This window comes from Poecilia mexicana, unplaced genomic scaffold, assembly GCF_051168715.1.
Source record: "Poecilia mexicana isolate PSO_F unplaced genomic scaffold, ASM5116871v1 scaffold_21, whole genome shotgun sequence".
NCBI classification, from domain to species: domain Eukaryota; kingdom Metazoa; phylum Chordata; class Actinopteri; order Cyprinodontiformes; family Poeciliidae; genus Poecilia; species Poecilia mexicana.
In genome coordinates this window covers 24,871,500-24,897,677 of record NW_028263390.1, presented here as the reverse complement: position 1 = coordinate 24,897,677, position 26,178 = coordinate 24,871,500, and the positions used below count along the sequence as shown (strand labels likewise).

General features: G+C 40.1%; 1 protein-coding gene across 2 annotated transcripts in view; it reads right to left on the bottom strand.

Moving 5' to 3' along the window:
* Nucleotides 1–1,174: 1,174 nt before the first annotated feature.
* The window catches only part of dse (dermatan sulfate epimerase), a 73,347-nt gene continuing 48,343 nt past the window's right edge, over nt 1,175–26,178 (bottom strand). For both annotated transcript variants that reach the window (XM_088002234.1, XM_088002237.1), the window contains 2 exons: nt 23,903–24,110; nt 1,175–3,256 (listed from right to left, as the gene is read on the bottom strand). In XM_088002234.1, the coding sequence (XP_087858360.1) occupies nt 1,510–3,256; nt 23,903–24,110 (1,955 nt within the window). In that variant the 3' untranslated portion in view covers nt 1,175–1,509. The remainder of the gene's footprint in view (nt 3,257–23,902; nt 24,111–26,178) is intronic.

Here is a 26,178-nt window from a genome sequence, read left to right as displayed (position 1 = left end):
ATGCAATCAGGTTCTCCAGAGTCCTGCTAACAACTTCATTATTTGACTCAGGTGTGTTGAAATTGAGACACACCTAAAAGTTGCAGGAGACCCTCCAGGCCTGGAGCTGCCCACCCCTGATCTAATGCCTTCCTGATTTCCGCTTGTTTATCAAGACCATTTTTTGAACAGTCTTTTGACCCAAATGGCTTTATTTTAATTACGTCCTTTTACCTTACCAGTAAAATTCCATACTGGTAAGGTGTCTTTGTTAGAGAAAACATTTTATTAGGGTATTAAACTGACTGATGTTTGATTTGTGATCATTTTGTATTTTATGTCTTTTAATGTTTTGGTTGTTTTTCCCTGTAAATCACTTTATGCAGCTTGTGCTGTTGTCTATCCCAAAAGGTAAACAACCTTTTATTCTTGGGGGTACAGCCAATCAGTGTCAAGGAAAACAAATGGCGGTCCTGGATTGCCTGCTTTCCAAGCATCAGCCAATATTATGTGAAGTAATTTTGCATGTGGGCATTTCAGCTTATAAAGCTGCATTTTACTTTGGATATTTTAGATATCCAAATATTTTACTCAAATAATTTACTCTAATAATTTGTTCCAAAGGAAAATCTGCAAATAGGTGAAACTGCAAATATAGAACTGTGAATATTTTGGGTATCCACTGCAATCATGTCAATTAATGTATCTTACCACTTTGAATGAATTAATGAAATGGAAAAATAACATACACAGACCTTTACAGTATCTAGAGAATTATTTGAAAAAGACAGATTTTTCAGCCGCTTCCATCCAGTGGTGTTATGTAGTTTGTTATGTAGTTTCACAACTGGAAGACTCATTTGCAAAAAATACAATGTAGTCCTGATTTCACTCATTTGTTGTCAGGTTAAAACCAAAGCAGAAATTACAGCCACTTCAATTTAACCAAAGTGTAGTTTTGCTAAAAATACAACTGAAGTTTAAATCCATATGCAGCCCTTCGTTGCTGTGGTGAATGGAAGGCTGATTGGGTGACTGACCACTGAATGCTTATAAATTCCTGTATAGAGTGTCAGTTCAAGATAAAGCCATGAGTTAACATTTCTGCTGACTTCCCCCAAACATCTGTGGCTAACGTCAGGCCCTGTGTTGAAGCCCAAATGTATCTTTACTTGATAAAAGAAAGCAAGAAATGTTAAAAGCTTACTAGTTTTATTAAAAAGAGAATTATAAGACATTCCTAGAAGAAATAATGATATTCAGAAGGTGTAAATCAAGAAGAAAATGTATAATTAAAATTTGAGTGGACCAAGAATGTACTACATCCATACATTTAGTGCTCTTTGTCTTTTTATGTCATTTTGGTTGTTTTCCTGGACAATTACAAATTAACTTTTTAAAAAACTTTTTTAACTTTCCTAAACAGTGGCCTTAATGATTTGCTATCAGATCTGGTACAAAGAGGAGGAGTGTGTTTTCAGTTCACCCTGAACAGACAGGACATCCTGTCATGCGGAGGGGTTCAGGGTGTCAGCACTGTGTGTGAGAACACGATGAGTAAAGGTACAGCAGGATGAAGCAGTCGATCAAAACAATGGTGTAAAAGCACCTCTGTGTGTGGAGGCTCCGCCCCCTCTGAAATCGAGTAAGCAGAACAGCCAGCAGTAGGAAGAAGGTAGTGGTGTTCATAAGCAAGAACAGTCTAATGTAGGAGGGGTTACCAGAGACCCCCTCACTCCTTGCTGTGGCCACAATGTGAACCTCCTTAAACCTGCGGCCTTTAACTAAGCCCCCCTTCCTGTTCCTGTGACCAGCTGGATAATCCACAAAGGCCCTCGAGTCTGCATCCCCTTCCTCTGGACTGTCCTCATATGTACGCTTTGATATTCTCTGTCTCTCATTCTTTTCGCTGACCTCAATTTGTGCAAAAATGTCAGGCAGATTCTCAGACAGCTTCTCTCCAAGGTTTAACCTCTTTCCCCCCTTTCCCTTGTTCTGTTTCTTGGACATAGCAAACATCTTCTTAATGACCTCCTCTGTCTTCTTCTTGTCAGAGAATTGGAGGAGGTGCTCAGCGGTCCTACGGAAGCTGGCAGTGTTGAGGACTCTTCCCAGGATGTGTCTTTCCATCTGCTGGAAGACAGGTTTGACATGCTGGAGATTGTCCTCCATCACATTGGCGTATTCTTCAACTTCCACAGGGAAGCTGTCTACAACAGCTGCTGCTCTCTCAAACACAATCCTTTTGTGGTCCAGCAGCACTATGGCGAACACAGGCTTGCTGGTGACCTCCCCTGTCAGAAGGTAGATGGTGTAGGTATGGTCTTTAGTGGATAGGTAAATATCCACCTGCTGATCATGCCCACGTAAGCTGAAGCTCTGTACATCCAAGCCTGGTCCAAAGAAAATATAGGCCACCCTTGTGTGCGGGTACCTCAGGGGCATTGTTACATTCACATAATTGGAGCCATTATATGGATACCCTCGAGGGTAACTCCAGTAACCCACCATCCCTTTGTTACTGGAGTTTGTGTCATCCATCCAAAACATCTTATAGTTCTCCTTCCCATGTGTTACAAATGCTCCATGAACACCATCTACTTTTGTACTCTGAAATGGCAGCTCTGTGTTATGAAAGAAGGCACTCATGGCCCTGGTTGGGCTCCCTGGGTCCAGGTGGATGTGGTCAACCATGAGCAGAAGCTGTGGGTGAAGAAGCAGCAAGTTCCTCTGGAAGTTCCTGATTTTCAGTTCTGGGTTATAAGCCGAATGTCCTTCGCCACGAATGAAGACCATCCCCTCTCTCTTTATAGCAGCTTCCACTCTGCCCTGGGCATCGGCTGCAAGGCCCACCTTGTACTTTAACCACTTAGAGTCACAGGCTTCTGTTACTTGTCCAGCCCAAGGTTTAAAGCAGCTCCCAGATAGGGTTGAGCCAAACAATGCCACATTGTTTAACAAAGTGTACTTGGGTCCATACAGTGCCTCTGTGATGAACGGGACACCGTTGGGTGCAAAGGTGAAAGAGTTCTGATCTGGGTGCTCATGACCAGCGTTGAAGTTCCTCCAGCCTTTGATCCACTCTTTGTACTTGTTATTGTGAACGATGTCAAAGATGGCACGTCCCCCTAGTTTCCCAGACTTGAAGGACAGAAAGGAGCTGTTGGTGCCAGAAGGCAAAGCACCGCCATACGTCACCACACCCCAGTCCTCGAAGTAGTGGAGCTGAGACGTTCCAAAATCTGCTGGGGGTTTGGGGATCAGGCCAGGGTCATACCTGCATCACAAAGACGAAGCAATAATCAGATGGGGAAAAGATTGTAGACAACTTTAACAACTTTTAAAGTCTGAGTTGTTTGTAACTTGACATAAAACTGATCAGTGATAGTGATCAGTTTTATGTCAACTTAACCTCTTATGTTGCTCAGGTAAACCAAAACAGCCCTGTCCCAGAGACATTCTCTTGCTTCTGGAAACTGGAATGGGAGTTAAAATCTCAACACATGCTTTCAGTCAGGAACCAGACTTGTAAATTGAAGGACACTTAATAACTCCCCTGATTGCTTGACCTCCTAGACACAAGGGTTTAATTTGAAAAGAAAAAAAATGAAGGAAAATTTAATAAAAGCAGAAAACAGTTACAGGTTCAGATCTCTAAAGCAAAATCCATCTACAAAAAGACTTGCATTACATCCAAAAATCCTTTCTATCAGAGGTATCACTCCTCTGGAGGGAAGTACTAAAATGCAACACCCAAATCTAACCAAAAGGTCCCAACTTAACAGAACTGAGTGAACTCTTGCTTATTGTGTCCTAAGCTAAGTTTTAAGAATTATTATGCACGACTAACACATGAGAAGGGATTACAGAGAAATATAAAAAATGTGTTCTGAGTATCTGAACACAGAGACTCAGAACAGAATCCCTGTGCAGAGCCTCTATGTTTAAAGCATTGATGCCCTGCTCTGCTGCACACCTAATATGCAGTTCCTTTTAGCTTCCAGCAGAATCTTTTGTGGGAAGCTCCTGTGTCCACAACTCTCCTGTTTGCTTGACCAGAAGGTGGTGCCAGGCAAATCCCTCTCTGCAGCCTCTGCATGCTGTGACCTGAATCTCTGAAGGACACCTCCAGTCTCCAGCCTGGACCTGACTCTGATGCTGACCTCTGGGCCTTCAGCTTCCTTCAGCCACAGAACTTGTTAGTGGGTTTTAAATTTACACACTTGGGATTAATGAGATATGTATGGAAAACTTTGGAATTTTTCCCTTATTCTCAGATTTAGATAAAAACCTGAATCTACCTTTTTATTTTCTAAAAACAAAAGAGCTTCTACACTAAAATCTAGTTCGCTCTAGTTTCAAATCATTGATCAATTTGATATTTGAGATATTAGGCACTCATGAATTCCAAAACAACAAAAAACAATTCCATCATTTTACTTCTGGGTTTTCTGGAAACCTTGAAAGGGATTCAGTAAAATAGCCAAACAAATTCCTGTTCCAGTTCAAATTCAGCTGATGGAATATCTCAAAAACTTTTGGTTTTAGAAGTCCTTCAGTTTGGCTTTAAGTCATTTTACAGCACGGAAATATTATGTTAATATGTTAATGATATTTTCTAAGCAAAGATTGCAAAAATCATGTATTGCTTGTGCAGTTGGAACTCGAAGCTGCATTTTACACAGTGGATCGCAATGTTTTCATCACTGGACTAGAGCACTGCATGCTGGCTTGGCTTCAGTGATTACAATCATATTTGACAAAGTTTGTTGGGTAAAGTTGTAACATAACCACTATGTTTGTTTTTTGGTTGTTGTTTTTTTCTGAATAAATACATTGAAGAAACTTATCATCTGGTTTGTATATGTAACCCAGGGTAAAAAAACTGCCCTTAATCCCGCCTTTGCTGCTCTATTGATTAGAGTGACAGTCAGTCACACAGTGCATTCAGCCAATTAATGCACCTGAGGTAGTTATTCAGGCCTGCTCCAGCTTTCCCAGTCAGGTGTGAGGGGGAGAGCTGGAGACAAAGGAGCTACAGGTTGGTGCTTCCAAACAATCAGTTCATCTCTTTGTTTGTTATGCACTATTTGAAAACTTACAATCTACAAATCATGTAGATCTGAACATCCAGTGAGCTTGGAGCCATGAAGCTGTCATGCACTGAACTATAAATGGAATTGGTGAGTAGTGAACACAATGTTGTTTGTTTAGCATGTTGGTGGTGGTAGCCAATGCTAATTGTTTGATCATTAATTGTTATATGATCAACCTTCTTAACAACATGTGTTTAAGATAATGAGATAAATGTTATCTTTATTGTCTGAAAGTTTAGATTTTGGATATAATTGCATTTATTTCTGTATGTAACTGAAAAAAGTCTAGTTAATTAGCAGTCTGGTAATTTACTGGTCCTGTTTATTTTAATACAGGCCAGGTGACCCTCTTGATTGGGGTTAAAGGATGGCGAGCTTCTGAGAACTGGCTGGGGCCAGGAGAACCTGAAATTCACTCCATACTGATCTAGTAGGAGCCTTATGGTCTGTATCATTTCCCCCTCCATCTCACCATACAGACACACAATCCACGATTCATCTCTTCATCTGAAACGACTTGCGCTTGGAAATTGTCAACTTAAATATCTGGACAATTCAAATATGGACTTTTCAAATGTGTGTCGGGCAGACACTGTGCTGACCAGTGGGGTAATTTAAGACTGTTGTGCACAAATGTATGGAAGATCTATTGCAGTACTGTGTATATTTTTTATTCTGGGTTCTATGTATGTTTTGTCTTGTGGCGTTCACTTTAATTTTCTCTTTAAAATGCATGGCATTTAAAGCAGTTATTCTTTTGCATTGTTTTTATTGATTACTGACAACAGCTCCAGTAGACGAATTTAGTCTTGCATATCCCATCTAGTCCCTTAGTACATTAAATAGTGCTACATATAACATCCATCCATTTTCTTTACACCCTTGTCCCTTAGTGGGGTCGGGAGGGGTGCTGGTGCCTCTCCAGCTAACGTTCCAGGCGAGAGGCGGGGTCACCCTGGACAGGTCGCCAGTCTGGTGCAGGGCAACACAGAGACACACAACCATGCACACACACTCACACCTAGGGGCAATTTAGAGAGGCCAATTAACCTGACAGTCATGTTTGTGGACTGTGGGAGGAAACCGGAGTACCCGGAGAAAACCCACACATGCACAGGGAGAACATGCAAACTCCATGCAGGAGCAAGGCAACAGCTCTACCAACTGTGCCACTGTGCAGCCCTACATATAACAGTTGCTGTTATTTCATTGTAAAATTATTCCGAATTTCCACTTTTAAAACTGACTTTGGTCAGGGTGATGCTGGTTTTAGGTAAGGCTGAAATTGGTGAATAAAAAGGGGCGTGTTCATCAGCGCAACCAGAGAGGAAGAAGCACACCGTCAGATCTGTGCAGCAGGAGACTTGATTTGACTGAATGTTTAAAACAAGTAACAAATCAAAGAAAAGAGATAAAACGGCAATCAAAGTTCACCCCAGCGCCGCAGATCGTGCGTTTTAGAAGCTGGATTGGAGCTTGCACCCAGGAAACGCCGCTATGTGCAAGAGGACGCCACCGGGGGTGGGGGGAAAGAGACACTCCCGGTGAGATCTGAACTTTACTTTTCTTTTTGGGACTTTTTGGTGGTACCAGTCTTTTTTTTTTTTTTTTTTTTTCCTCCCTCATGTTTTTTTTTGGGGGGGTGGGAGGGAGGGTTTGATGTTTTGGATTTTTCATTTTGGAATAGGACTTTGGATTAAAATGGAGAAATACTTCCAGGACTGCTTTTTTTTTTTTTTTTTTGAGGATATGGAATTCTTTTACAGACATTATTCTCATTAAAAAGGAGTGGGAATTTTTGGACATTTAATTATTTGGTTTTTTTACTGACATGAACTGAGTGACTTAATCTAACCTAACATTATTTTTGAAGGATTGCTGGTTACTGATCCATTTGTCAGAATAACTATTTTTTTTGTTTGTGGTTTTTGTAATAAATCATTGTTAAAAGTCAACAAATTTCATATTGAGTGGTTGGACATTTATTTTCTTATCAAATTAAATGGTGTAACATATTTTACCTGATTCCTGTGGCAGATCCCCCTGGAGTTTACTGTGAGTTCTGCTTTAAATCAAGCTGAATTTTACAAAGTGGTGTCTATTTCATCTGCTGTGGATGACAATGCATCTTTGGTTAAACCTCTCTCCCCGATTCTCTCACTGATTTTAAAGCATGGATGGCTCCAAGTTATTTTGAACATTAATGCAAGTCAAACAGAAGCAATTCCTTTGGTGCACCATGTGTTGATTTTGCTGCCCTGATCCTCACCTTTGTTTCATCTCGGATATCTGTCCCAAGTAAAATTTTCTTTCCAAAGGAGCTTTTCTTTAAAGGCTCCTTTGAGCCTTTAAAACCTCTCTCCAGGGATGCACGATGTATGCATTACACAGTAGAAACGATAGCAATTTGGCCTACGATAGAGATCTGTAGCCTACTGGCTAATTGCGGCAATGCTTGCTGATGACGAAACTGGCCAGGATCAAAACAGATCAAGTGGGAAGCAGCAGAGCCAAGATGGCGGCTAGTCTTTAGACGTTGTTTGGAACTTTCCTCCAACTTTATGCTACTCCTGTCAGAACAAACATCTTTGCAATGTCTTCAACCTTTACAACAAAATGCAAAACTGAAGGTCATCTAGTACTTACTCCCAGGGGTGCCGCCAGGAATCTTGGGCCCCCTGACAAAAAATTTGTTTGGGCCCCCCATGTGCAGCTGCTGTTTTTTTTTTTTTTGTCTATTTAACCATAAAAAGCATCACAATTTTAAAGGTTTGCATCTGCCTTGCTTTCTTTGGTTCAATACTGACAATTAGCACAATATTTACTGCTCATGAATTTAACATCCAACAGTCCACATCCAGTATGTAAGTAGGTTGCTTACATTTTTTTTTTAATTAGTTTTAGATACTGAAAAGTCTCTCCACGAACAACAGTCAAAAGCAATGTGCAAAATACACAAAGCAATCCAGACTTCTCAAAAATGTTATGTAGTTGCATTTTATTCAGGCTGCAGTACATAACTTTAATAAGAAATATGTTTTCTCCATATTTCTTAAAACTGTCACCATGTCCTGACAGTTTGAGACAGATAATCTGTGAAAACAATCAATCGTTTTCCTTTAGCCCTCAACAGCAATGCTGTTGAGGGCTAAAATAATGCAAAAACAACCAATCAGAACCAGGAGGAGGGTCTTGGTGCTGTCAATCAACTTCATTCACTCACTGCTAAATGTGCTAATGGTGGTGAAGCAACTTATTGTTACAGGAAAACTGTTTATCTGCCATCATTAGTAGCTTAGCTATACTAACTAAACTAAGCATTCACAGTTTGAACCAACGTGGAGCTGCACGGAGCTGCGAGCACCGACTCCACACCCCTCCCCAACTCTGCTGCACCTACTGGATCAGAGGCCTCATCTGATCCAGGCCAGGATGACTCCACACCCCCACACTTCAGCGCTAAGTGCCTCATCAAAGGCCTCATCTCATCATGGGTTACAGCTTCTGCTGACTCACTCATCTGTTAAGTGGTAAAAGGTACAAGGGACAAGTTAAATATATGAAGGTGTTGGCATTTCGTTTTTCCTTAATTCATTAAATGCTAGTGAAATGGAGGCAAACAGTAGTCTGTAGCTAAGCTAATTATGCTAAATAGTTGATCATCTCACACAGTCTACTCACCTCTCTTGGAGAAAAACTGGGTTATAAATTAACACTCTTGCCTTTTTCCATTTTGTTCTTGAAAACCTGATTTTGTAACTTTAACTTAACTTTTTAACTTTAATCCCAAACTACAAAGAAAAGCTTCTGGAGGAGATTGAGACTATCGGCTTAGTCCTGGGGTGGCGAACCAGTTCAGCATTAAGGGTTAAATAAAGCTCATCACTGTAAAGAGCCACACAACAATTTCAAGATTAGCTTTAGTTGCTTGCTGAAACTGCTTTTTTTCTTAGTCCCTAGGGCTTTGGTGGGACACTTGATAGTGTTCCTTTTTTTTTTTTTTTTTTTTTTTTTACAAGTGTCCCTGTGTAGCTACACAAAGCAACTCTTTCACTTGTCAGTGAAAACAAGACAATTATTAGACTTGCTAAAGTGCATTAAAAATTCATTCACACATACAGAAAACTTTTACAGAACATTTTTAAAACATGTAATACAATTTACTCGAATGGCTCAGACTGTGGTAACCTCCATCATTTGCATATTTTACACTGTAGTTTAACCATTATTTTTATTGCAACAACCCAGGATCATCACTGGCCCCCTTTAAGCCCTTTTTAAAAACTTCCTGGATTCATTCCTGCTCAATAGTTTTGAGGGGGCATTTAGTAAACATTAATATTCAAGCATTAATACAAATTAAACCTCACTCAAAGATTAAACACAGTGGGTCTGACAGAAAACTTATCGTTATTAATTTAAACTCTGATAGGAGTTTCTGTGTTTTTCTGCAGTAGAAAAATCGCTCTTAATCTGAAATCCATGAATCTGCCACTCTGAGCATCACCACGATGTGCACAGCATCAAGCCCGGATTTCAGCAGGGGCTTACTGGGGCTCCAACTCAGGGCCCTGGCACTTTGGGGGCCCCCACAGATGCTTTGTATTTTTGTGAATGAATAAGGTCAGAATTTTATCACTAAGAGGATTTTGACGGTTCTAATTATTGGTACAGTATTTTCGCTGATTTATGATATTTTGTGAACTCCAAATGTTATGGGCCAAATCTTTCTTAAGCATTTGAGGTTCTGCAGTAACTTCTATTCACAGCCACAAACCTCCAGCCCAGATCTGGGCCATTAGCACAGATCCTGTTTCTCTTTAACGTTAGGTTAATGAAGCAGAGAGTGAACAGTGAGCAGGTTACCAGTGACTTCTCTCACTTCAGGGTGAGATGCAAAACAAATGGGATATTTAATGTAATGCTGCTAATGTGGCCTTATAGCTCCTCTTCTTCATGTTTGAGTAAAAACTCATTAAAAAAAATAACGCCACAGAAACTGTTTTTGTTGCCCATCTTTTACAGATGAGTCTTTCAGATCTTCACATGGCCGCAAGCATTAACTGCTCCACCAGTGAAACAGTCAGAGCAACAAAAACGCTTGCAATCCAGTTTAAATAGCAAAAATATAAATAAATCAAGCGATTCTTCCCCCACCCCTCCATCCCAGTTATTTTTTTCTGAAAACAAAAACAAGTAATGCCAAGCCTGGCGGGGGGGCTAGTAAAGCATGGCTAACGTCCCCTGGGGTATATTATATGGCAGGCTTACAATATACTGGGGGAAACCCTGGTGTAAGAGGGTTTGTAAGTTTTGGCCCATGGGGCCTCTCATAGGCTAGCTTTACTGCATTGACAATTGGAGCTTCTGGTGCTGGCTGTTGGCCTCTAACACTTCTGATAATGCTGACACTACTGTAAGAGCACTAATAATGTTATTTAAAATATTCATTGCCTCAGTGAGTTGCTGAAGCTCAGCTTTTTTTTCTGTCCGTGAAAGCCCGCCCGTGGTCAAATCAGAAACCGAGATTTTAAGACAATTTCCGTTGCAATCAAACTCTGTAAGAGACTTTGAAAAAATCAACTCAACTGCTGAGTTGATTTCATTATCCTCTACTCTTCCTGAAAATCTATCTGAACAACAGAGAGCCAAGTTACAAAACCTTCACTTGATCCAATTTATATTAAAAAAGCAAAAGGAGCTTTTATACGTTCATGGGCCAAATGGTTAGAAGAGAGGAACAAAATTCTAGCTACTTCTTCAAACTTGAAAAGCAATGACAGACAAAAAATGGTAAACTTAATTCAAATTGATGACCCCAAAATTATTGCAAAAATATGTCAAACTTTTTACAAATCATTGAGTCTAGACATTCTCCTGAGGAACTTGATTATTTCTTTAACTCCTTAAGTGGCACAGAAACTTGTTGACATTATGAATGTTTTGTGCTCTCATTTGTTGTTGTTTTTATCATTATTGGATTATTGTGTGTCACATCATGTGACTTGTCTAATTGAATACACTCGTGTACAATAAAGGGTGAGTCCTTCAAACAAAGGGGGAACAACAGAAAGCCAAACCGAGTGAGTCTCATGGTGTCACGTTGAACGCTGTGCCGAAAAGCGATTCTGCTAACAGAAACAATTGGTGACCAAAACAAAATATTATGTGACTCTCCAATCACACCTGACTAGGCCTGTCGCGATAAACGATATATCAATTAATCGCATGATAAATTAAACCTATCGACCTCATTTTAATTATCGGCTTATCGTCTCTTTCTACCTTTTTTTCTTGCTGTTGATGACACTGAATGAAAAAGGCTCAGCTCTGGTGCTCTCTACTGACCCTTCCTTCCTATTTCCTTTGTGTAATGTCCAGCGCACACTACACGAGTTGTCGGCCCATTTTCAAAACCTGAGACACATTCGCCGACAGAAATCCTAGATATAACGGTTCTATCAGGTTTGATCGTGCCGTGTGGTGTCCAGCCACATGGGCACAAGATAATGGCTACAAGTCCAATTAACTAATTTTAAGATCAGGCATTAATCAATGCTTTACTAGAATCTACCTGTGATGCATGTGGCTAGAGTCAGCGTAAAGTTCTGACTGAATGAAAACCATTATAACCTATGTCACGTTAACGAAGAACAGCTGAAAACTTACCGGGTTTATCAACTGCGGAAGAAATTTGGCTCCGACTCCTCTCCTTGTAATTTCTACATTCTTTGCGCGAAATGCTGAATAAATATTAATGTTGTCAGCTGTTTGGGATTCCCCTCCGTAATTTCCCCTCAGAAAGCACGGAAGAGAATCCGCGCGTTCTGATTGGCTACCTGTCACATTCAACGTTAAGCTCCCGGTCGGGGAAAACCCCCGATTTAGATCGGAGAGGCCACGACGATCTACCGTAACACACCACACACTACAGGATGATCGGTTACGAAATCACCAGCGACAATCTTAGATCAGCCAACGATCTAAGATTGTCATAAGGGCAAAATGGGGCAAAAAAATCGTGTAGTGTGAACTATTGCATTAGGTAGTCGGATGTGCCCATCTTCTCTAGTGATTACTGAAGGTCAGTACAGTATACAGACTTTATAATCTGCACTCTTTTAGTTGAATGCAGTATTTATTTCCACTTAGGCTTTATGTTTAGTTTTTATTTAAGTAAGTTTTTTTTTAATGGAGACTGAGAATCAATTTTATTTTTGTTTTTGATTGTTTTGTTTTAGTTTATCAGTTCCAGTGTTATGTGTTCTTTTGACAATATAGTGTTTCTATCTATGGCAGGAAATCACATGCATTCTTAGTCAATATTATCGTTTATCGCAATAATTTTTTAGACAATTAGCAAAATTTGTTATCGTGACAGGCCTACACCTGACGAAATTAAAGAAGCTATTAAGAGTCTTAAATAAATCTCATGGTAAAGATGGACTTATATGTTATATGTTCTCAGAAGAACATCTTATACCACTTTTACATTCTGTGTTCATTGAAGGCTTTAGTAATCAAAAACTCCCCCATTATCTCAAAGTTTAATTACTCTAATCCCAAACCCTCAGAAGGATGCATTAATTTTGGATAATTGGCATCCTATCTCTTTACTTAACAGGGATTATTAATTTTTACCCAGCTGTTTGGCAAAAAAAAAAAAAAAACAAACAAAAAAAAACAATTAAGTCCTTGGTTGTAGAGGAATCTCAGAATGGGTTTATGGCTGGAAGGAATATTATTGATGACGTAAGGTCGGTTTTTAATATCTTAGACCAAAGGTTTCCAAACTGTGGGGCGTGCCCCCTAGGAAGGGGGCGCCGTGCCATTGCAGGGGGGCGCCATCTGGATGAAAAAAAACAAAACGAACAAAAAAAAAACATGAACGCTGTATGCGCTCTGTTATTCCTCTGTCAATTTGATACAGTAGAGGCTTCCACACTTCCCATATCTGTGTCCTCTGTCACTTTTATCAGCAGTTAAAACTGTTTAATCCGTTGTTAACATGTCGTAACCTGTTTTTCCGAGCCACCTTTAAACGCAACATGAGCGCTACGACGCTCACGCTGGGTTTCCACCTGTGAAGGAGACCTGCTGCTGCTGTGCGGAGCTATGCAGGTGTGTTAGAATCATGGCAGCAAACCAGCAAAACGCAAAGAACTTTTCACAGTTTTTCTCCCAAACTAACAGACTGTTGAGTAAAGCTGTTCAGGGTTTCCCCCAGTGTATTATAAGCCTGGCGGCCCGCCATGCTTTACTAGCACCGCCGCCAGGCTAAGCGTTGCTTGTTTACGTTTCTAGGAAAGGGGAAAAAAAAAAAAAAAAGCGGGTTTTTTTGTTTGTCTTTAAAAGCCAGGCTGCAAGCGTCTCTTTTGCTCTTAGCATTTCACTAGCAGAGCAGATTTATCCTTAAGGATAGGTTTATAATAGATAGGTTTATAGTTTATGCATTTAAACCCGACAGCACATGGACCAATCACACAGCTGGCGCCTCTGCGCTTTGCCTCGCGCTGCCGCTGCTTTACCTCAGCGCGGATCGCGCGCGCCTCCTTTCACTCAAACTGGACTCAGGCTGACCTGTATGGATATTTACATAAACCTACTGTGAGGAATTATGATCCTTTGGAGAACTCTAGGGAAGAGTTTAAAACCTGCCGCGTTAGCTCTGGTTGCGCAGCTCAATGTGAACCGCAGGAATAACTTGTAGCGAATTCAGAGGCGCGTTGTGGAGCGGTGAGAATGATTTATCTCTGTGAACTAACAATTATATGCGACGTTTCCATCTCAACACGCTGCCCAGCGTGTGGCTCTGTGTCTGTCTTCCCTGTATAGTTTATGTCTGTGGTCCCGGTTGGCCGGAGCGTTTGTGGATAACGAGCAGCGCTAACCTGATCATGCAGGTTCAGCCCGGTGAGGAGCTTTCACCGGGCTGATTTTATATTATTTTATTATTTTTAGTATTATTTTTCCGGTTACACGATGCATCAAACCATATCAAATGCGTTGTCTACTTAGAGTTAATGCGCACGGAGATCTGAGAAACTCGTCCATAAACTCGACCAACCAGACATAGGCGTAGGAAGCGGGGTGGACGGAGGGGACATGTTCCCCCTGTCGAGAAAAGTCGAGCTCATCCCACTTCCCCATGCTGGAGATTTTAGTTTAATAATAACAATAAATAAAGTTATCTTTAAAACTGATTACACAGGTGACATCAAGACCCAACAGTAGAGTCAGATGGTAATAAAATTAATCTGGTTGTGTGTGTGTTATTGTGTCCTGCTTTAATTGTACTTTTTTCTATTTAATCATAAAAAATCATAGTCAGACAGAAGGAGAGTTATGCAACAGGAAAAGCAGGTTTCCTGAAAAAAGAGGAAGTTTCCAGCCTGCAGTGATTAAAAATAGTTCAGACTGCTCATTTTGAGCACTAAAGGTTTAAGGAATAAAAACTAGACATTTTGAGTAATTGGATAAAACCCAGAGTAAAATACTTAAATTAATAATGATAACTTATGATTAAGCCGATAATTAATATTGGTTTAACCGGTGGTTGATGTTGGTTTGATTATAAGAATATTTACACTTACTCTTACACTTATGGAAGTATTTAAAGGAGAAAGAAGTAACTGTAACATGGTGTCAAATGATTAGAATAATGAATTATTATTGGTTTCTTTTCAGAAATGTCTGTAATAACTCACATTATGATTATAAGAGTAACTAATAAGTAATGGTTATTATAATATTATAAGTGAATGCTAAATCAGATAAACTAAGGGGTTATGAATGTGATTTTGACATTGAACTTGAAATGGTGTAAAGTGTGTAACTGTAACTAAAGGTCACTGATGTTGTGTTAGAGGTGGATGGTAGGTGAAAGGTCAGGTGGAAAGAGGAACTGATGGGAGAGCGGAGGTGTCCAACGCCTTATTGCTAAACTTCAACTTTCCTAAGAGAAGGTTAGACACAAGAGGGCTGTTGAGCAACTCGGGGACATTAGAACAGACATCAGGTCATGTCCAAAGATGGTGATGGATATGAGATTATCGGTCCAAGCAGTCAGCCAATAAAACAGGCACAGCAACAAAGCTAGCCAATGCAAATGCACCAAAAGGGTGGATAAACCCTTTATAAGGTGAGTGCAAAAGAGGAATCTTTGGTTGGATCCTTCAGGCAGCTTCGAGCCAAGATCAAGATGGACAAAGAACTCTGCAGCTGAAGAAGAGCCGGAGCCACAGAGCCGAAGACTGTTCTGCACATGGGGACCAACCCGTTAGCCCCGCAACATGTGGCTTCAAATTGTACTTCTCTCATCAGCTGGGTTTGGGACCCCAAAGATAAAGAAAAAGACCAAGGCAAAGATGAAGATAAAGACAAAGACAAAGAACAAAGGCAAAGAGGAAGAACTGGTGTGTTCCTTCCATGAGACCAGCTCTTCTACATCTCGAAGGACCAGAAAGATCATGAGACGAAGAGAAAGGAGCTACAGAGCTGCAAGACAAGAAGCTAAGGACCGCTACGAGCATGAGGAAGTCACCCTGAGGCCCGAGATCTGCCGCTCTGACTCAGTACTCTTCCTGTACTGGGAGCCTCCTGCTGCTGCAACACCTTTTTCATCATCAGGCCAGTTCTGGGGTTCAAAATGCCAAACACCGTCCCTCTCTCAAAGTTTTCCTTTTTTAGTTCACAGTGTCAGCATTAGGGAAAGATAGGCTAGATTATTGATTTTACTTATTTGATTATTTCTGCTACTGATTTAAGCTGTACTGACCCTTGCAAAATTGCCTTACTAATAAAATAATTAGCATCAAGAAAATCTAAAAGATGTTGTGGACATTCAGTTAATGAGTCACCTTAAAGTTCTTTGATGGTTGTAAAATAGCTATGAAGTTTGATTCTGGGAGGAGAAAGTGGAAAATGTTTTATAGGTTGCTTTTAGCCAAAACTAAAACAACACCCTTGGGACTCACCCGAGTCACTAAAACCAACCTGGTTCAATAACAAGTGCAAGTTGTAATAAGAGAAAGAGCGACCGTTAACAGGTGTGCTCTGTGAAACTAGCTGATTCCGGGCTGCTCTATCTGGCTAGTTCACAGGGTGAAAAAGGGTGGGACATCTGGATGGAGGTCGTCAGAAACCAGGCTAGTCTTTCTCGCACCCAGCTTAAACAGAGTTTACTTCAGTTCTGGGTAGGGTAAATCTCGGCAGATTTAGGAAACTCAATTCACCCGTTAGACGGAGAGCTGGGAGCAACATCTCCCTCCTCTCAGAAGAGGAAGTAGAGAGAGAGAAGGGGGGGGGGTGTTGTGCAACAACACCCCCAATATTGGAGAGAGTCACATTCGTCCCCCCCAATAATTTCACCGCTGTTGAGAAGAATTTTAAAATCTTCCACTTGCGTTCTTTTATTTTGAAGGCGCACAACAGCGCATTCAGCAGAGCGCTTCCTTCCCCTCCCCCCTCTGAATGGGCTCTTTGCACCTCAGCTTCCGCGTTCGGGGTAAAGCGGCTCGATTGTTTCCGAACCAATACAAATATCATTTACATTAGGTGCTTGCAGGGCTTGGCCAAGGTTTGTACATCGATCCGAAGCCCCAACAAGTCAGCTGGAGAAAGGTTTTAAGATGTTCGCCTCGTTATACATTCACTGACACGAAGGTGAGTTTTACTTAAACTTTGTGGCTAACATTAACGTTAGCTTATGCTAGTAGGCAATATTCTCGGACATTGTTCTTGTAAAATGTGCTATTTAAGTATTTAAACATTCTAACGGACAATGTATTTATCTTATTTTCAAGTATATTATGTGTGTTTATTGTCGTTAGTGTCACAGACTAACGGGGAGGTTCCGGTTCGGACTTTTAGCTTCCGAAGCCTGACGAAGCTCAACAAGCCTCATAGCTTGACAGTAGCGCAGCTCTGGTGTCAGAGATCTGGTTCAGCTGTTCAGGTTCAAAGTTGCTGCTTTTAGAAAAATACGACCGTGTTGCTTCATGTCTCCGTGTTATTTCGTTTTATTACCTTTGCATGTTTCTTGTTCAGAGCTCAGATAGGACGGTGTTTACAGCAGGATGTACAGGCGGATCAGTCGCTCGGCTGTCTGGCTCTGGTCTGCTCTCTCGTTCCCATAAACTCTTTCAGGCTGAATATAGAAGTGATTCCATGGAAATAACTCAGGGAGGCTCCTTTATTTACCATCCGTATCCCCGGTAGTTTTAGGCTGATCCGGAGTGAAGTGAAGGCTGCAAACTTTGCTGTGCGGCGTTAGCTGGTAGCGACAGATATTTACAAGCCATCTTCTTAATTCAGGATCGCTTGGAAATTAACGAAAACTTAAAAGCCCATTATATTAGGAAGACAACAATGTTAATAGTATTGTTTTTTTGCATCTGAAATACGACTTAGTCTTTTCTACCAGTCATGGTAACTCAAAGCGGAAAAAAGTGAGCCGCATTAGCTCCTGGAGATGTGAAGTCAACGCCTTAGGTGCAAAGAGCCCATGGCTCAGAGTAAAGGCAGCAGCAGACTGAGTCAGAGAAACTCCGTTTGAAGGAGGTAAACGATCTGTCAGGAATTTTGCTATGAATATCGCTCGTTTATAATATCTTGTCAGTTTACTTTCATATATAGAACTAAATCTTTTAGGTTAAGCCGTTTTAATTCTGGGATAGTCACATGTCCAAAATTTTACTGCTAACTTTGTTTAAAAGTTAGCTAGTCTAGTCACTGATTTAGAATGAGACTGAAACGGCAACGAAATGAGCCTTTTTATTATTTAAAGTGAGCAACATCTGATCATACTCGACCACTTAACATTATTATATTATATTATATTATATTATATTATTTAGATATTTAGGAGAACAGCAGTGCTAGAATGATGTTGAAGAAAGGTGAAGAAGCTCTGGTGAGGTCTTCATTTAGTTTACTGAAATATGTATTAACTGTTTTTAATTTTTAAATAAGCTAAGCTATTTTATTATGAGAGGAGCAGGTCAGGGAAGACATAAGAGAGCCAGGTGGAGTTTCAGTGTTAAGATATAAAAATTATATTAATTAATTACATTAAAAATTATATTAATTACAGGAGACGATAAAAAAGTGCTTGAGGAGAGGTTTAAAAATAAATTAGTGAAAATTTTTGCTACACAGTAAATAGAGTTGAGATGTATAATAATGTATACATCTGAAAATTAAGTTGTTTAAATTGTCATTCTGTATGATAAAAACATACTTTTTATATTTAGTTCACATTCTGACACTGTACATTAGTAAAGTGTCTGTTGTAAATACATAAATCTATGCAGGAACATCAGGCTGCAGAGAGTCAGAGGGAGGCAGAGACAGAAACACATATCCGTAGATATTTTAGTTAAATGTTTGCGGCTGAAAATGACAGGGAAAAAAAAACATTTAGGCTTTTTGCTTCAGTGTTTTTCATGGCTCTTCTTTGGTAAGTTACTGAATGCAGAGCTGGAAAGTGAGACTGAGTTAACAGTGAGGAGCTAAGGTGTCTGTTAGACGTGAAAAGTATAATTTTTATTTATTTTGTAGATCAAACTGTTGCACTGATGTAGAGAGATGTTGAAGAAGAACAAAACTTGTTTAGATTTTATTTTTGTTGGTCAAATTGCTGTATTGAGTTTAAAACTGCCGAGTCCTATTTTATGAGCTGTTTTCTACTTTGGTTTTAGAAAGAGGTAGAACCAGTTCAATTACCAGCCAATTTATATCAATGCATTTTGACCAATAAAATATATCAGAATCTGGTAGCCTGTCTGTGCTACCAGAGTATTTAGCTTGCTAGTTGTGAGAGGCAAATGCTAAAGTGAGTGTTCATCCTGGAATGACGGTCATTATACTACGCATAACTTTAATCTGATTATTGGATTATAAATAGTAACATGTTAGAATACTTGTTACTGAAACAAGGGTCAGATTAGAGTAACGCATTACTGATGTGTTGATAGCATCAGGCACGTGCAGAGGGAGGGGCTGGGGGGGCTTGAGCACCTGCCCCTTTTGCTCCTTGCCCCCAAGTGCCCTTTTGGTCAAACTTTTTTTTTTTTTTTTTGGTCTTATTTTCTAAGCCCTCTTCTGACACATAATAACGTACTAAAATTATTTGTCGTTTACATTTTTAATAGTGTAATTCTGTAAAGACAAATTATGTCTGGTGGTTTAGCTCTGATTTACATATCCTGCTAAATTGCGGGTTTGAATATGGCAATACTTTCTTATAACAAAAATAGACCTGCAGAAAGAAATTACTAATAAAATATCTTACATATGCATAGCTGTATGGTCTATATAGAGATTTTCCTTAGCTTTGATTGTATATCTGACAATTTTGTAAATTATCATTGTTTATTAAACTCTGAAAGCTGTGTGGCTTTGTTAATATTCTGTCCTAGAATGCGGTTAGATGTGCCCTTTTTTTTGAGCACCTGCCCCTTTAGTGGTCCCTGCACGGCCCTGGATGGCATAATTGTTTGACAATTCTGCTCAAGCTATTTACTGATCTGTTAGGTTTCCGATATGCGTCCCCCCCAATGACAGACTCGTTCCTACGCCCTTGCAACCAGAATAGTTTCTGTGACGCTTGTTAAAAACTCAACAGACACGAAATGAAAGAGCTACTAAAGCCACATTAGCAGCATTGAATTAAATCTCCCGTTTGTTGCGCATCTCTGCGTAGTGCAGCAGATTTAACTCATCATGCAGGGCTGGTCCAAGGCTGTATGAGGCCTGGAGCAGAATCTGACTTAGGGGCCCCTTTTGTTCCTAAAAATCATCAGCACCTCTAACAGCTTCTGTGTTAGATTTAGTGAAATATGGGAGAAGGGATAAGCAATAAGTTATAATCGCAGTTTACTAAATTGGATTTGTAAATTCAAAGATTAAACTCACAGCATCAGATTGTTGCTATGGTAACAAAACAATCTAACTATGAATATTGTTCTTTGAAGTTTTACAAAGTAATCTTGCCAGCTCTTTAAAATCTTGTATTTAAAATGTTAAACAATTTAAAATCGTTTAATTTATCTATGCCTAAACAATTGAATAAAATTTAACAGCATTGATAATCTCAATAAACAAGTGTTACATTTATGTATCTGTGGTCTGTTTTAAAATATTAGTGTTTATGGGGCCCCTGAAGCTCTGGGGGGCCTGATGGAGCTGCTGACTTAATTTGGATTAAACAGAAGTGCAAATTTGTTGTTTTAATACTAGTTGTGGGTTTAAATAGCATTTCACTTGAGATCTTTTCCCGTAACATATAAATTACACAGTAATACTTTTACATTTCCTGTTAACTTAACATCTTCTAATACAAAACATGGTGGACCGACTCGACGCCCCGACCACCGGGCTTAGCAAGTTTTCTGGGGGAAACCCTGCTGTTGGATACAGGTAAAGTTAGCTAAAAGATGACTAAGCTTGTTAACAAGTAGCTTGTAGGCTACTGGTGTTGTTGTCTATGTTCAGCTACGATTCATTTTGCCCCCCAAAAAGTTGATTCCCCCCCCGCCCCCCTTGTTTGTCTGGAGCCGGGGCTGAGTATAACAGGACGTCTCTAAGAATCCAGCCCCTACCCCCTTCGCTCACACACATCGTTCAACCAGACAGCTATTTGTAAGCCATAGGGGGGCCCAGAAATAGTTTGGAAACCACTGGGGGGGGGGCGGAGAAAAAGTTTGGGAACCACTGGTCTTGAGGCATTGAGGGTCAAAAATTATCAAAGGAATGTTCCTATGTCAAAGCATGTGGGCGTGGCTAAGCCTCAAATCTTGCCATTCTCCATGAAACATCAAGATGGAATAACTTCCCCATATAAGCTCCCAGCTGCATCAAACTTCATTTGTTTCATCACAGACCAGAGCTTATCACATTGAAATGGTTAATTGGTGACATCAGTTTAGCCCCACCCCTTTCCAAAAGGAAGTCACCTGTTGGAAGGAGTAGTTAGAGCAGTCTTTCTTTCTGTTGGAAGAAAGACTGCTCTAAATCATATGTGCATTATCCTATTGGCAGTAAGCTTGTTAGGCTTCACCTTTATTAGCCTCTAAAGAGCCCAATAGCCTGAAATTGCAATTCAGATCAGCTGCGCTTTGTGCATCATCAGAGAGCACTGCGGAAGATGTAGGTGTGTGTCGCCTGGCAGAGAGCTGTGGGAACTGTGTGAGAGCGTGGCAGTGCTGGTACCCCTGCGGTTGCCAATAGACCTTCGGCGCGCTTCGCTGCGAGGGCCTCCAATGCCGCTTGTAGCTTTAATTTCTTCTTTATTTTCCCTTCTTCTCTACACATATCTCTGTGGAACTCTTATTCACGCCACCTGGTGGCAACATTGTGAGCACAACAGTGTCACTTGCTGTTAAATCAACTTCATGAACTTTAATTTATGAGTTAAAACCAGAACAATTTTCTTGTTGACTTAAATTGCACACAACTGGTCCAAAATGCAGCAATACCATTTTTAACTAGAACAAGAAAGTATGAGTTAGCATCTTTGCACTCATTCCAAAATTGCTGCGATAAATTTAGAGGAGGCCGATCATTTTCAGTTGAGGCTGTAGAATGATCTTCCTTTCTACATTAGGTAAGCTACTTGAGTAGTAGTTTTCAAATCTCTGTTGAAAACTCACACTATTCTTTGGGTTTTTACTCTGTGGTTGACTGACCTTGTTTGATTAATTGTTTTCATTGTCTGTTTTGTATCCTCTCTTAAAGTTTAGAGATATATCTCTTTGGTCGGCCATATCTTGTTTTTAATGTGCTGCATATAGTGAATGGTGTGGTATGTAGGGCTGAAACGATTCCTCGAATGATTCGAGTACCTCGATTACTAAAATTCCTCGAGGAAAATTTTCCTGCCTCGAAGCTTTGTTAATTTATGTTTTATTAGTTAGCGCACCGTGTTCCGGCCGGGACTTCATTTGCGTTGCGCGGAGCTCTCACTTCCGCCTCTGAGTTGTTGACAAAAGCTAAGTCTCAGCGGCATAAAGTCCAATCTTCAAGATTGGCCCTTGGGGATTTTATTGATTGATGATAGTGCCCGACTTTTTATCGTTTTTGGGGAACCAATAAGCATCCTTAAAATGACTGGGGAATGCCTGGAGTACGGCAGCATTTCTCCTCCGGGGCTGCTGATTGAAAGCGAACGGCGGGAAGAGCGCTGAGGTGAGCGGATAGACTGAACAGGGCGGGCGGCTGAGTAGCTGATGCTTACCGTGTAAATGTAGCTTTACCGACGAACCGCACAATAAATTTCATATCCCGGTCTGAAGAAACGGGTGGCGGAGCGCATCGTACATGGCTGGTAGATGAGTTTCTGAGTGTGACCAGTGAAGGTGTCGTAAATATCCCGTTTTGCTTCCCCCCGTGTTCGTCCCCCGGTCTAACGGTTCGTCAGTCCGCTGGTCTATTTCCTCCCCTCCACCCCATCTTACGTTCGTTCATTCGCCCTCTCCTCCCACTCCAGGCGGCATTTCCCGTATTTTCAAACCCAAAGCGTGACAGGTTAGGTGGCAAGGTGAGTTTAATTAATCTGTTAAACTCACTGAAGATGAATACATAAACTAAAAGCTGGATTGTAGACATTTTTTATAAGCATATTTGTGAGCCTGCCTCTTTGTTATTAAATTCAATATAATTTCAGATTTTTCTATAACTTTTCTTCTGGTTAACTTAGAAAGTGAGCTATTATTGTTACAGGTTAGTTTTCTAAACTACAAAAAAGCAACTGTTAGGGATGCTCAAATGTGAACAATTGGACTGATATTGATATCTGATAGTAACACCGGTATTATGCCAGATTTACCAATATTTCATTTTAGAATTTTTTTTATCCGATTACTCGATTAATCGATTACTAAAATATTCGTTTACAACAGCCCTAGTGGTATGTATATTTCCATACTCTGACATTGTGAAAAAATGACCACACCACAACACTGCCTCTCTGCTTCAGTTAAACACCCCATAACGCTCTGCTGCATCACTCACTGTCACATGATCAACTGACTCCTCTCCCTTCCAGAAATTACATGCAAAGCTGGGCTAACATTGACTATGTTAGCCCAACTTTACTTATGAGGCTCATGTTAAAACATGACAACTGCCGACCATTAATGTTAACATATTGTGCATCCCTATTTGAAATGACTCTGTTCAGTCAAGGATTTAAAGCTCTAAACTGAACTGGTTAGAGGTTGGTAGAGTTAAAGACAGGAGCAAAGCTAAATGACATTGAATCACAAAATAATTTCAGGACAAGCAGGATAATGAGTTGCAGATTATCTCTCACATTATGGATTGTGTACAGTGTGTTCTTTAAAAAGAGAACACTCATCCAGTAGAGGATACTCTAATACAAACATCTAAAAAAGGTCCATCTATTGGAAAGAAGCCAAAACTAAAAGTAAAATGTAAAACTTCCATGAAGCCTCAAGAGCTCCAGATCAAATCAGTTTAGATTTCATCTTGCAGCTACCGAAAAGAAACATTAAGACATGAGGGATCACTCAGCAGTTTTGCAGAGCACCGTATTTGTTCTTAACGGTGAAACGAAAGACTCCACTTCTCCAAAGATGACAAAATGGTACACTTAAGTCCATCTGTTTACCAACACCTCATGAGGAGCTGGAAATGATTTAGTTGGAATGCTTTTATGCATTTTGGAATAAATGCATACAGGCATTTATTCCAAACAGTAGTGCTCAGTTTCTAAAGCATGGGCATTATCTGTACCTGAAAGAGGAAAAGCATAGACATGCAAGGCACACTACCAGTAAACCCTAAAACAAAATTCAGCAGCTCACCAAATGAACTCTGTGTGCAGAGTGCACCATCGCTGGCCCTTTCCAGCCTGGCCTGGCCCTTCTGTAATCCTGTTTTGATTAATCAGATCTGCCAGCCAATTCCCACTGCCATTACGCAACACATAGCGATCCAAAAAGACCAGCTGGCTCTCTGGCCCGTAGAACCAGTTGTAGTTGGAATCTGCGATGGCCACGGTCCGCTGAAATCCTGGTGGGAGGATTAAAACAGAGACAGAACTTCAGGCACAACAAAAAGGCAAAGTGGAAAAAAAGTCCATTTAAAAATCTCTTTAAAGAATATGTAGATTACACAGTGATCTACAAAGGGCTCCTTAGAAAATACACAGTCTGTGGTCACAAGTATGATTTTGTTCACACTATTCTGTACTTTGCATTTACGTCAGAAAAACCATGGTTTCTGGTGCTGACAGCATTCTTTGAAACCAGTAATAATAACTACAGCATGTAATCAGAGTCAATCATTTGTCTAGGGAACAAGTATGTCATGAAGTAGTTTGTGGATGAGGATTGAGACAGCGATCAGACCCAGGATATAAAGTGAAATAATGTGTTTAATGTAGTTTCTCAAGGAACAAAACGCCAGAACAGGGGAGGAACAAGGACTGAACACAAATTCAGGTAGATGCAACAATGACAAAAAGACAATGACCAGGATCCAGCAGGGAAACAAGGAACAGGTGAGGTTAAATACACAGGGGATTATCAGGAAAACGAGAGACAGCCGGAAACAATAAAGGTCTTGCACAGGGACTAAATTAACTAATAAATACACACAAAAACCCACATTCTCACAAAGTATGAATGTAATAAGCAACAGAGAAAGTAGAAGAAATACGCATTTTACCAGAAATCTATTTCTCCACAGACCTAACGCAGACCCTGAAAACTAGACAAAAAAGTTTGACAGTAGCAGATTCCACTGTTGATGTAACCCAGCTGTACTTTATTTGTTTATTCTATTTTATTTGCTTTTCTGTATTGTTTTTATTTCATGGGTAGTGTGTCCTTTGAAGAGCTAAGTACATCACTTTACTGCAGTTTTTCAATTGCAGTTACTAGGGGAATTCCTGGGCTTCATATTTTCAGAGTTGCTGAGACATGCCAGACTCTGCCTACCTTCTCCATATCGCCTGACTTCTTTGTGCCTGATAATGTAATGTTTTCCTGCTAGCTGAGCATTATTGGTGATTTGTAATGTAATTTCTAAGAATTTTTATGTGCTAAGTCGACTGTAATGCAGTAATGGTTTAGAAACCAAACTTCTGTTTGGTGGGTATTGTGAGTTAAAATGACTGTTTCCTAGTCATGATAGGAAAGTTAGTCATGTTAAGTGAAATATTTAACTTTCATCAAGAGGTGCTCATTATTTTATGGAGTTATATCTTTGTTATAAAGACTAATAAACTTTGTTTTAAAATGGAGCCCATTACAGTTGCTAGAGGAATGCCAGGGACATTCCCAGGCTTGAGAATTTCAGACCTCTTGCAGAGTTTAAAAATGCCAGTCTCTGCCTACCTTCTGCAGATCGCCTGACTTCTTTATGCCTGATAATACGTTTTCCTGCTAGTGCATTATTATGAACAAAAGTCTGCAAGAGAAACATTGATGAGGTGCACGTTTGCCTGTGGAGGAAGAGCGTGAGACTGCTGGGTCATCTGTGAACGACAGATGACTCAGCATCTGTCGTTCACAGATGCCGAGTCTGGGCCTGGGATGACCTAGCAGTCATCCCAGCCAGTCATCTGACTGGGATGGTGTTGCCATCCCAGTCAGATCTTTTTCATCTATTTTTCGTATGAACCAGACACACACAATAAAGCTCTACATGATTTTTTTTTTCTTTTTTTTTTTTTTTTGCTGGCCAGCTTTTCATTTTTTTCTTTTTCTGGTAAGGCCCCTGAAAAGATTATTTGTTTAGTAAATTCTATTCTTTGGTTACATTAACATGTCATAATGTAAGACGCTCGCGCTGGTTTAAACACGCAATGGAGACGTTGCTGCTGTGCAGAGATGTATATTAGAAAACTATGGAAAACTAAAACTGTCTCATAATTCACAAATGTACACAACAACATCCACACTTGCATTTTTTATGAAGACACAAATATCTCTTGATTTACAAACTGCTTCTGGCCTGTGAGTTGTGTTGCATTTGTGTGTGAATTTTGAGACTCCTTGACATCTCCATCCACAAATGTCTTTTTTTTTGTAAATTGTTTATCTGATTAGATGATCACCAACCAATCAGATAGCTT